Source organism: Dreissena polymorpha, chromosome 8 (genome assembly GCF_020536995.1).
Source record: "Dreissena polymorpha isolate Duluth1 chromosome 8, UMN_Dpol_1.0, whole genome shotgun sequence".
NCBI classification, from domain to species: Eukaryota; Metazoa; Mollusca; class Bivalvia; order Myida; family Dreissenidae; genus Dreissena; species Dreissena polymorpha.
The window spans coordinates 25,987,957-26,000,986 of NC_068362.1; the positions used below are offsets into that span (position 1 = coordinate 25,987,957).

General features: G+C 32.7%; 1 protein-coding gene and 1 long non-coding RNA gene across 2 annotated transcripts; one reads left to right on the top strand and one right to left on the bottom strand.

The window, feature by feature from the left end:
- Positions 1-413: 413 nt before the first annotated feature.
- Positions 414-10,450, top strand: LOC127843102 (uncharacterized). The gene is made up of 5 exons (XM_052372916.1): positions 414-533; positions 8,240-8,295; positions 8,662-8,742; positions 9,235-9,392; positions 9,792-10,450. The coding sequence occupies exons 1-5, from the start codon at positions 513-515 to the stop codon at positions 9,845-9,847; spliced, it is 372 nt and encodes a 123-aa protein (XP_052228876.1). The 5' UTR covers positions 414-512; the 3' UTR covers positions 9,848-10,450.
- Positions 10,204-12,281, bottom strand: LOC127843103 (uncharacterized). Its single transcript, XR_008032096.1, has 2 exons — positions 12,164-12,281; positions 10,204-11,711 (listed from the first exon to the last, which is right to left on the bottom strand). It is a non-coding gene; the product is annotated as an uncharacterized LOC127843103 (long non-coding RNA).
- Positions 12,282-13,030: the final 749 nt, after the last annotated feature.

Genomic DNA, 13,030 nt, shown 5'->3' on the forward strand with positions numbered 1-13,030 from the left:
TTGCAAATACTATCGTATAGAGCAGACTGTCGGTGAGTGTATATCCCAGTGTGTATGCGTCATCAGAAATTGAGTATTTTCAGTTTGTATGCAGGTGTATTCTCCGGAACAGATCTCTAGATGCCGATTACAACTATTAATTGTATGAATTTTATTTAATAAAAATTTAATAAACATTATTTGTCTGTTTATTGAAGAATGTTTATGTAATAAACTTTATGTAACTACATCCGTACAATCTTCACATGTTTCAATATGTTGTAAAATTGCGATTGAGAACCAATGGAGCCCTAAAAATCTGCACGTATGGTAATACGGTCTCTATTTCATTAAATGCGATATGAACACCTAATCATCTACGTATGATATGTGGTAAATTTCGACGGAAAACTAATGCAGCACTATCAATCTGTATGTGTTGAAATGCAAACATATGTTTTCTGTATTGAGATCCGGCGATTCGTACAACTGGGATGCTTTAGGCTCAAGCGTCCGAGAATCACCCTTTTTGAATGTCGACTACGCAAATGCAGGTATGTTTAAGGTTATGTTAAATAACATATTTTTTTTCACCAATATATAAGCCTTGATCCAGTATTGCTGTTCACAGAAGCTAACAATTTAAAATTGTAAAAAATCACACAATTTTCTTTGCACAAGCATGAATATGTCTATTTCAATGTTTGTCTTTGAATTGAAACAAATACCATTTGAAAGATATTATATAACAACGTCGGTATCGCAAAACGAAAATTGTATTTTGTAATTTTTTTCATACTTGGAACTTGTCAGCCAATGACTTTTATTTGACAAATTTAATCACCTGACTGATTAATATACAATATACATGTAATGTCCTATAACTCGAAAATGAGTTTGTGAAAGGAAACTGAAATTTTTAATTCCCCTGGTATTGTATCATCTGATATAATGTAATAATCTAATATCATCTGAACTACTTTTCCTTTTTCGACTACATGTATCAATTTTAAACTGACATATCTTTCCCTCTGTAATATTTTCCACGTGTCATCTGCGATTAAAACGACCAAAACGTAAAACTATCAACCGAATTATTTCCACCATTTTAACGCGGATGCTTTTATCACCATTTTAATGTAACATTTTAACGGTTGGTATCATGTTTGACATTAATTTATATTTCAGTTGACACGGAATGTTATACGAACAAAACTGATAAGCCGGCATTAGTATCCTTGTATGGGACGAATGATGCAAGCTCTTCAGAAGCCCCCTCACAGACTGCTGTACACCAGAAAGGTATACTAGCTAACTATCGGTCTGTCCGTCGGTCTTATTTGTATTAACAACTATAATATTTTATAGTTATTATTTACAAATTTAAAATTATTGCGCATTGTTGATTCACACTTGTTCAAAGTTAAATTTGCTCGATAACAGTGGCGGAAAATAACGCTTAAACCAAGTAACACCTGGAAATGAAAAACACTTTTTAAATAATAAAATATACACCCTAGATTGAACGCTGTATATATCGTTGGTTTGATATATATCCTGTTTTCTTTGGTAAATAAGCAAAACCGTTCTAGTCTCTTTGAACTTCTGCATAATAAGTGGATGCAGATAATATTTAATATATTGCAGAAGTATCGACAATTTCCCTTCAAAAGTCACTGCGGGAAAAATTGGACGTTCTTAAAGAAAAGAGCTACATTATTCAAGAACGTAACGTCCTAGAAGATGTCATCAATGACTTAGATAAAGTCATAAGTGCTATTCCAAAATCAAGCACCTTGACCGAAAGACCAGTGCTTAAAAGGACTTTAAGTCTGAAATTGCGTCGCAAACCCACAAAGAATAGGAAGATATATAAAGGTATGTAGTACGCTTGATATTTCTCTTTGTGGATTGTGTTTAACGGTCGATTGATATTTAGTGAAGGAAAATGGAAAAATAAATTGTGAATTTTTATATATCGTTTATATTTGAGCATCAAGTATTGTTACGAATAATGTAATGATTTCTATTCTCAGAGGTGCCCATGCGCGAGGTACCCATATCCAAAGGTGATACCATTGTGCCACTTGATTCTGTCGTCGATATTTATGGTTGGTTTGTCTTCTCATTATAAGAGTACAAGCTAAAATTGGCGTACAAAAAGACAGTCAATCGATTTACGCGCAGTGTTTTGCTTTCATAACACAATGTCTATATATGCAACTGTTATAACATTTTATAATAACAAACTAAATAATATAATATATTGTCTTTATTTTAAAAGACATGCGAGTTCACGATGCTCCAATCGACACCGAACGGCGATCATTTACGCAACCAAAGTGCAGTGTTGATGCAGAAGGTATATTTTTTATCAAAAATGCAAAAGCACACTCTTTTTTAATATCATCGTAGTGCTATCGGCTGCGATCTTTAAAAACAAGCACGTGTGCTTCATTATTTCTAAATACGGGAACAATTCGCTCGCAGACACGTAATATTTATACATGTATATGTTAGTTCATTTTATTTTATTTAGTTAAAATCTTAATTTAATGCTATTTAATTAAAATATATGAAAAATATTATCGTAACATATGATGATAACTTGTTTTCTATTCGACTGTGCTGAAATCTACACTAAGAAACTAGTTCATATGTGTTGTACATAATTACAGTTGAAGCCATCCAATTGTTGTGGAATTTGCCAGGGGATTGTGACGTGCCCGTCGCGAAGGTGTGCGGTACACTTGTGACCGACACCGACATCCGGTCACTCGATGAAGCTGGCTGGCTAACAGACAATGTAAGATATAAACCATTGATTTACCACCAATATTTTATCATTAAGTCAGTTTTTTTCTGCTACAATTACGGTCGGATATATGCGATCTTAACGAGCTCGTTTTTTAAACCATGTCTAGTTGAACTCAGAACCAATATAATTGACTCGATGAAAAGTTTAATGAGTCCATATATTTGCGAATGTTAACAAATAACATTAATACACTTATAAAATATTGATTTTATATTTATATCTTTCTTAATAATTCAAATTTATCTATGACGCATCTGTCTGGTCGACTATCAATGATAACGAAAAAACTAACAGTAGAATACAGTTTAGTACATGTGACTATTGAAGTATTTTACAATGTCAATATTATAATATATATCATGTTTTTCGTTTAAGGTCATTGACTCATACCTTAAGCTCCTCGTTTGTGAACTGGCCGCTCTGGGCGTAAAAGTCCTGCACTTGGTGAGCTCCACAATGCACACCATCCTACGAGGTGCCCAGACTGACAGAATAACATATGCGGTACAGTAACAACACTATTTTGTATAGTATTTACTTTGTAGAGCAGTGAGTGAAGGGACTTTATAAACATTGTAATGAAAGTAAAGTATGTGTATTAACAAAATACGGAATTGAATTATATCGTAGATAGTATAGTATTCATATGCAAGTGCTTTGTTTTAAATGACAGTACCAGTATATTGGGATATAATTGATTGTTTACCATGCAGTTTACGGTGCCTTAAAATAAAACTTCAAGAGTATTTTGGTAATCCGCCTTTATGATATTGTATTGATGCTAAAAAATAAAAAAATGTAATGACGAGCAGCCGTACTTTTATTGAAAGTTTCCCCGTTATTTGCAACGAGTTCAATGACTTTAGTCGATTATATACGTAGATAGTTTATGTTACGGTGCTGTTCAATTTCAGTTGGAAGGCTATAAATTTGTCGTTGGTGCACACACTCGATGTTCACATTGGACGCTTGTGGTAAAAAGTGTTGTTTTTGTACTATTGCTCACGTTTTTTTTTATCCCTAAGATTTGGCGTGTTGACCTAGTTTTTTGACGCACGTTACTCAGATTTTGATGAGCCTTTACATCGTGTAGTTGAACATTCTGACAAAAATTAATCTACATTGGATTACAAATGTGACCTCTTAAGTGGCAACGCGCTAAACGTTCGACGCTCGACGACGGACGCCGGACCTAAGTTGATAAAAATAGCTCACATCAAGAACTTGCTCAGTCCATCCAATCAAAATATTTGTTCTGTTAGTGGTAGATAATCGCTTAATCCACTCGTTATCGTAGAAAATAAACATTTTCAATCGTAACTGCGCCACTCGTAAAATATTAATTGTTATGTTCACTCGTGAACTTAAAGTGATACTATACAACAAGCAACACATATCCTTTGCATATTTATTTATTTACTAGTATTTGTATTGATGTCTCTGGGTATTTATTTATCAACCCACTAAGGAATTTCCTCCACCACTAAAATCTGGACTTCCATTTACTGTTCTTATAAATGTTAATCGGTGTATGAAATATTAAACATCAAATTTCGGGTTTTTAGGTTTGTTAAAGAAAAACGATATTGTTTATAACATAAATAACGAGATATTATATTCGAATCACGTTTTTTTAAGGTTCTCGATCTGGAGAAAAAAATAATTTACTTCTACAATCCGGTTGCGGATGCAGAACCGTCGGAGCTCGATTCTACCAGGCAGGCTATGTGGTGCGTATTTACTTTTACAAATTCAAGTCTAACAATATAGTGAACACTTGTTATTCAATGCGTGGCATATAACACATACATACACACCCGCACACACTCACACACGACCACACACAACGCACACATAGACACATGTACATACACACACGCGGACGCACATTAACACACACGCGCACGCACGCACGCACACACTTGTTTTGGCAAGTTTATTTCTTTGAAAATTCTTGTAAGAAATAAGATGGTAAAGCCACGAAGATAGAAGCGTGTTTGGTATGTTGAAGTAAATCCGATGTACTCTTAAAAGTCGTTTTAACTTGCTTTACGGAACTACGTGCTAGTAAAATATGAGCGCTATCTTTATTGTGTACATTTTTCTGTTGAGTCCTTATTCATAATTTAGGCAGTTGAATTTCAGTGCCTTTATCGCCAAGTGCAGTCACGCATCGGATGCAGAAGTGAAACACCAGTGGCATGCGGGGACAATGGAGCACTCATCCCAGGTCGATTCATTCAACTGCGGAGTGTATTGCTTAATGGTAGTATAGATTTATATATATATATATATATATATATATATATATATATATATATATATATATATATATATATATATATATATATATTATATATATGTATCGCGATATAATCATCGTTTTTATGTCCCTCAGTCTATACTGGGGGACATATTGTTTTTGCCCTGTTTGTTGGTTTGCTTGTTTGAGCCAAACTTAAACATTTGCCATAATTTTTGCAATATTGAAGATAGCAACTTCATATTTGGCATGCATTTGTATCTCATGGAGCTGCACATTTCGAGTGGTGGTAGGTCAATGTCATCCTTCAAGATTAAAGGTCAAATATATGGGTCAAAATCGCTCAGAAGGGGACATAGTGTTTCACAAACACATCTTGTGTCTTAACATGCTACAATAAGTTATTGTGAAATAATATTTTAATAATTTTACTTGAAACATTTACTCTGATTGTTAAAAGAAAAAATACCGGATTTTCTGTTTGCCTATTATTAACTAGATGTTTAACGTAAGATGTTGACTAAATAAATGTTTACTATTTTGACAATTAATATAATTTAACACTTTTTTACAAAATTCTTTTGCGAGACCACGGATGAGCATACACGGAGTCATTATCACTATTGTTACCCTCCCCCTTTTCAGTTTGCGGAATGCCATCTTAAGGGTCACTTTTCTGAAATGGAAAACATCACACGCCAGGATTTGACTGACAAGAGATGTTCTGTAGCGAGGAAGTTAGTCTCATTCAAACGTAAGTCTCGGTTTCTTTTCGATTTCAATAATGTATAGTTTTATCAAATTTATTATGCGGCTGTAATCTCTTGATTTTGTATGTTTATTTCAGACTTCCTTATTGATTCATGTCCGAAGTGCGGATATGCAGTCGATGAAGCAGAACAAAAGGTTAGAATTATACATCCAAGATGTTTGTTTAATTATAAAAATATCTTTTATCTTAATAACTATGGTATGTGATAAAATGTAGATATGGGTTGTTTTAACGGCATTATTTATTGATTCAAAAGCGATATTTTTGCAAGAGGTATTATTAAAAAAAAGTTTAATGTCGCTTTCCAGTTGCAGTGTGATACTTGTGGAAGGTGTTTCCATTTAAAAACCTTCTGCATAGCAGATGATCTGGCCATCCTAAACGGCGGGGAGCAGTTTTCCTGCATGCTGTGCAGGATTGGATTTTGGGTACGTTTACAGCTAGATACACATTTGAACATCATAATTAACACTAAAAAAAATATTTGAAATGAAAAATATTCATTAGTATTTAAACCATTTACAGCTACCATCCGGTTTTGAAACTTAAGAAAATCAACATTAATACCTCCACTACTGTATTTCTACCGTCGTAATGCTTGTTTTGTTTTATTTTAGACTATTGCAAGGAAAGACAGGGGAGATATTCCAAACGCATACAAATGGGTTGATAAAGTGAAGGTAATTGTAATACTAAGCACAATCTAGTTTTCAAGGTTGATTTTGTTATCAAGTAATTATATTTTACAGTGAACATTTTTACCTTTCTTCAATCACGGTTTCATTTTATAATTGAAACACGCCTTTTTTGCTAAACGTATGTATGTTTATCTATAAAAGCGTACTTCCAAAATCGGAAATATCAGCACGGTCTTGTGCCCAATAAATATGACCATGTAAATTAACAACGCACATCTTTTTCTCGTGAAATTGTGGGATCGCTTAAATAAAAAATAATACTCTTACACAGACCCTTGAGGACCTGAAGCAGGTTGTTGACACAGACGTAGTGATAACAGAGAACGCTACAGGTTTGTCACTTATTCAAATTGAATTGCAAGTTGACAGCACAAAGCGATGTATCAATCACTGGCTTATGATTATGTTTATATTTTTCGTTCAACAAACTGTACAGCTAGACGTAAATTTGTGTTGTTGAAACTACGTTGTAGGCATGAAAATACTTAGACTGAGTGAAATTTTGATATATGATATCAGCATGCGTTAATTCAAAGCAGATTTAACTAACGCCATCGCACTTTAAAATAAATAATTGACGTTACCACGTAAAGTAATCTCGCTATTAGATACACTATTAAATGAATTCCCGCACTCGTATCTCTGTTATAAATCTATATGTCATTTTTCTTATTACAAACCACTCGTGATAAATCCGACAAAACAACTTGTTTTTCGTGTCGTCGTTAAATGTTTTACAGGTACATGTAATACATATGTTTACAGTCAGCAGCACAATACGCTTACCTATTCTAAAAGAGTGTATTGGGCTAAGTGTTATATAAGTGATAGATACAGCTGTATATTTTCACTTGTTCAGTTGTTAAAGAACTCAGAAGAATTCAGAACTAAACGCAATATCTTATAATATATTAATTATTGTTTAGCATCACTGCCTTGTACAATCGTGGAAGAGGAAGTTGTTCAAAACAAAAGGTTAAAACGAAAGGTTTGTAATTCACAATTTTAGATAGTATGTTGTTTTTTTCGATTGCATTTATGCTATTATAGGAGTCTGTGTATTTTATTCATTTGAGTTTCGAAAAAAATGCTTATGTGATAACGCTACCCATTCACATAATATTGTTTTAAACAATTATTAAATAAATTCATAAATGGTATATATATTTTCTTAAAATGTCACGTGTACATGTTTCCTTTCTTTCATCACATAATTATGTTATATTCGCTTTTTTCGTACGCTATAACAAACAATTAAATTGCGACATCCCATCTGTATTAATATATTTTAGTAATTGTAGAGCTTGTTTGCTTAACAGTTTGTAAAAGTATGTGTTTTTAAATGCTTGTATATGCATGATTATGTATAATAGTACAAACGGTGTCCTGCCATATTGCCTTTATTACCTCCAAATTGTAATGATATGGTATTTTATTTCTTCTTTCAGAACCAACGTTCTTCGTTTATTTACACAGACCTCAAACGGAAAAAAAAGAAGGCGCGCAAAGGATGTATTGTGTTTGCAATAAGCCAGACGACAGAAGGTAAACTTTAAGTAGTTGTTTTATGTCTAACCATGTGCCTTAACAGATTCATTCAGTCCTAATAGTAATATTTAATACTTTATATTTCAATCCGATTGTGATTAACTCAAACACGTTATAAGTAAATTCACTACGCTCGTAAACGTTCTTATTTTTTTTTACAGGCAATAGAATGTGTCCGCTTCTATATCAAAGAAACATTTCTGGAGGAAATTGAAAGGTTATTTTTTTCATATTTATTGCTAAATTCTTATCGCATTCATGAGTTGAATAAATACACTCACATTCTGAGAATAGTGGAACTTTTGATTCATGGGGCACAGTTGTTTTATTATACGAATTTGTCGATACTTGAGGACTGCATATAACAAACACTTTTTTAAATAAAATATAGTTTAGCCATTAATCTTCTTAAATTCAAAGGATAGTTGATAAAATGCCGTTCAACTCAACTCACATGCTGAAGTTTGATATCAACTGTTCTTTTTAACACAACATTAAGCTTAATTGTTATTTGGTGTATGCTAATGCGCAACCCTGTACCTTTTCATGTGTTATATGTAATTGTATTTATTTTGATACTTAGTGAGCCATACATGTCCACACTTCGGAAAGTGAGTGGTCTTCAAGACCAGCAGCTGGTAACAATGCTCAGTCAAGATAAACAGTAAGCAGCTGGTAACAATGCTCAGTAAAGATAAACAGTAAGCAGCTGGTAACAATGCTCAGTAAAGATAAACAGTAAGCAGCTGGTAACAATGCTCAGTAAAGATAAACAGTAAGCAGCTGGTAACAATGCTCAGTCAAGATAAACAGTAAGTTGTGTTCTCAAGTATCTCGTGTGTATATCAAAAATAACATATCAAGATGCATTTTGTAGTTTCCCATGTGTTTTCGTAAATGACCTGTTCGTCGTGTTGATATTTTTTAATTCAATTTACAATGTTAAAAGTTTAAATAAAACAAGTTATTAGTGATTAAATGATTAATATTTGTTTAAGTTTGAATGCAGAAAAGATTGCCTTTTACAAAGAAAATGTAATCTTTAATTTTACCAATAATTTCGACGTTCCTTATTAGCTTTGTCAATTCCGGCCTAGAGTGTGCTTTGGCAGATCGATTCCTTAAATATTAAGAACATCTTATTTTACATCACTAGTCTGGTGGAAGTCTACGTGGAAGATGTCTTGCTACGCGAGGCTTTGGCAGCTATATTCCAAGCGTATACAGGGGACACGTATGAAAATGCCAACGCTGAATGTTGTTCCGTTCTTGATAGTTCAAGATTAAGAGCAATGCGCGCTGCCTGTGCGATTGGTACTTTTTGTTTATATTTTAATACTGTCATATTATAGTGAAATTACACTTCTAAAGAAAATTTGGTGATACAAGAGGGTGAATATATTAATCGAAATTCTATATTATTAATAAATTTGCATCAATACAAAAGTATGATTGTGTACTAAGCGCTAAAAGACAGAAGTAAAAAGATGTGTAGAAACACATTCTTAGCTATAAGCATTATGTAAATAATTGTAACAGATTAATCATGCTTCCATGGTCTTGTATATTACATTATAGAATATAAATACATTATTCACCAGTTTCCCTGTATTAACATGATGAAACTAGTTGAGTAGCCCAGAATTTGCTTTAATTACATTTCTATTATATGTCACAGTACATTTTATTAAATGCTTTGATTTTGTATTATAGGTGCAGCCAAAAAGGATACACTGAACAAGAAATACCAACACCTTGTCGGGAAGTGATGTGATCGAACTTTTTGCATATTGTTATTTGTTTTACATATCGAGATGTGACAGTCAGGATTACCATAGACCTTAAAAAGTGCTTGTAAATCAAGAAATTGGCTTGAAAAGTGCGTAGAAAGTGCTTAAATTTGGCATGAAAGTGCTTGAAAATGAAATAATCCCAATTAAAAGTGCTTAAACCATATTTAATCTTTTAAAATATTCTTTCCAAGCTTTCCGCTTATTTCATCCGATGATATTGATCGCTCCTCCTTTATGAGGAGATACCCACTGTTTGTTTACAGTCTTTCTGGTTCGGGTTTTGACTGGAATTATGCAGCTGATGCTTCACAATTAAATAAGCACAACTATGCTTAACTACATGTTTTTATTGTTATGTATGTATACAAATATATTTGTAAGAATTGCAATAAAAAGTACTTCAAGAAATTTTACAGTTGCAAATAGGAAAATTGCTGGAATTTCACTTTTTTAACATTGAAAAGTGCGTGAAAAATGCTTGAATTTAAATTAATGGTGCTCTGTACTTCCTTAAAAGATAGTCTCTGAACCACATTCCAGTCAGTTTATGTGAATTATTTGATTTCTTTGCTTCTTGTTGGTATTTTTGTAAAAAGTATAGCATACAACCATTATGAATGAATGGTAATAGTGTATCCTTACTGCCTTTTAAATTAGTGTGTTTCTTTTTTCAAAACCGTTGTTCTTCTATGCTATTATTTTGTTGCATTGAATATACACACATATATGCTTAGTGTATTTTTGATTTTGGTTACTATAATTGTATAGTGACACGAGAAATTACTAAATTTATAAATTTATGTATTTTAAATTAGTTTCTTTACCACATTCCAATAATTTTATGTGAATTAATTGATTTTTTGTTTCTTGTTGGTATTTTTGTAAAAAGTATAGCATACAAACCATTATGAATGAATGGTAATAGTGTATCCTTACTGCCTTTTAAATTAGTGTGTTTCTTTTTTCAAAACCGTTGTTCTGCTATGCTATTATTTTGTTGCATTGAATATACACACATATATGCTTAGTGTGTTATTGATTTGGTTTTACTATAATTGTATAGTGACACGAGAAATTACTAAATTTATAATTTTATGTATTAAAAATTAGTTTCTGTAACACATTCCAGTCATTTTATGTGAATTAATTGATTTATTGTTTCTTGTTGGTATTTTTGTAAAAAGTTTACCATACAAACCATTATGAATGAATGGTTATAGTGTATCCTTACTGCCTTTTAAATTAGTGTGTTTCTTCTTTCAAAACCGTTGTTCTTCTATGCTATTATGTTGTTGCATTGAATATACACACATATATGCTTAGTGTATTATTGATTTGGTTACTATAATTGTATAGTGACACGAGAAATTACTGAATTTATAATTCTATGTATTAAAGATGATGAACTTATGAAAAAGTCTTCAAACATTGTCTGTTCTGTTCAATCTGTTTACGAATCCACTTAATTAGTTCTTGACTATTAGTTTTCTCATTCGATATTCAGGTTTTTCTTAAAAACACAACTTCATTACTGTTGAGATATGATAAAAAGGCATCATTCCCTAATGATATCCGGAGTCCGCTGAAGTTCCAAGCGGGAGAATGAGCGACGGGGATAGGGTGGGCTCCTGGTTTCATGATCTGTATGGACATCCTTTGATGAACAGATTGTTTCAATTTTACTTTTTTGGTCGAATGTTTAGCATTGCGCATGAAGTCTTATAGCGGGTTGCTGTCATATATGTCGTCTGTATTTAGTTGAACTCCGACTGACCCCGATTTTTTAATACGTTTCTTTACAGGATCGAACGACGCCCTTAGAACTTGCTCACACTGGTGGCTGAAGTGAAATTTAAACATGATATTGTATGCACTTTGTTTTCATTTCTGCTTGATTAGCGCGAGTACAATATCGAACTTATTAAACCCTAATTTAATCATATAGCTCCATTACTTTTAATGGTACATTACTTCTATATAAAAACTGTATTAGTACATGTAATTATTGGTCACTGCTAAGTATGGGTCCTTATTTATAAAACCATAATGTAACAGTAAACGCAAGATGTGATCGTTGTCTTGACGCAGATTTATAGAGGTTCACACAACGCTATTAAATACGTAAAAAGCCATGCGAATATTGTATGGACGCATATACATAGAATGTCATTAGTTATTAAATACAATTACTAGCGAATAAGCCACCTCAATATATTGATTCGATGGCATGCACATTGATAGGATTCCTTTGGCTCTGTAATGCAAGTAAGACCGCATATATCCAAAACTCACATAATATTCTATTTATCCTATTATTTCCTCTATTTTTCTATTAACAATTATCAAATATCGCACTTTTTGACGATTTTATCTTTCCGTAGTTGACAGAAACAGATTCTCCAATTTTTGGAAAAACCCAAATCTGATTTAAAAATAGCGATAGTATAAAGGGGAGCCAGACAACTCGCCCCAAAGCCAACTCGCCCCAGGACAAGTCGCCCCGAAAATCTGGACAAGTCGCCCCAAATATGTTGGACAACTCGCCCCAATCGAAAGACAACTCGCCCCAATTTTGTTTCTTATATATAGTATTATAGAAATTTTGTTCATATAAAATTTGTTAAGTTTAATGTATTAATATTCGTGATTATTGTTTTTAGGAAATGTAGTTGTATGATGTTTTTTTTTCATTTCATATTGTAAAACTTTGTAATTCAATAATTGTTTACATACCGGATTGCGTTTAGTAATAAATTGTTATTAGCTTTTTTATGATTGTGTTTATTAAAATAAGCCCCATTTAGTTCGTCTTGTTTTGAAAACGTGTGAAATGTTAATAGTTTATTTTGACGCTTAACCAGACAACAATGCTGTTTGCAAAGTAATTATAAGGGCTGACTATATATAAAGAGCGTATCTGAATGAGCCCAAAGTATGTGTTTTGTTTGTGTCGGACAATACTATTTGTGACTTGGAATACGATTGCTATATAGTTGTGTGGGTTTCAGTGCATCTGCCATGTGTTCAAACATATATGTGCTTATTTGATGTCGGATACAATAATTTTCTAGTGTTAGTTAGTTTTGTGTTTGTGTTTCTGCAATGGCAGAAGTGGCAAATTGTATACATTGTGGAAAGACAGTTGGGCAGAGGCAACGT

What these genes read in the sequence shown, in the direction of transcription:
- LOC127843102 (XM_052372916.1), top strand. Translation starts at nt 513, where the DNA reads ATGTCGACTACGCAAATGCAG. An exon ending in TGTCGACTACGCAAATGCAG is followed by an intron (nt 534 to 8,239) that starts GTATGTTTAAGG and finishes TTTTTTTTACAG; the next exon opens with GCAATAGAATGTGTCCGCTT. An exon ending in GCGCGCTGCCTGTGCGATTG is followed by an intron (nt 9,393 to 9,791) that starts GTACTTTTTGTT and finishes TTTGTATTATAG; the next exon opens with GTGCAGCCAAAAAGGATACA.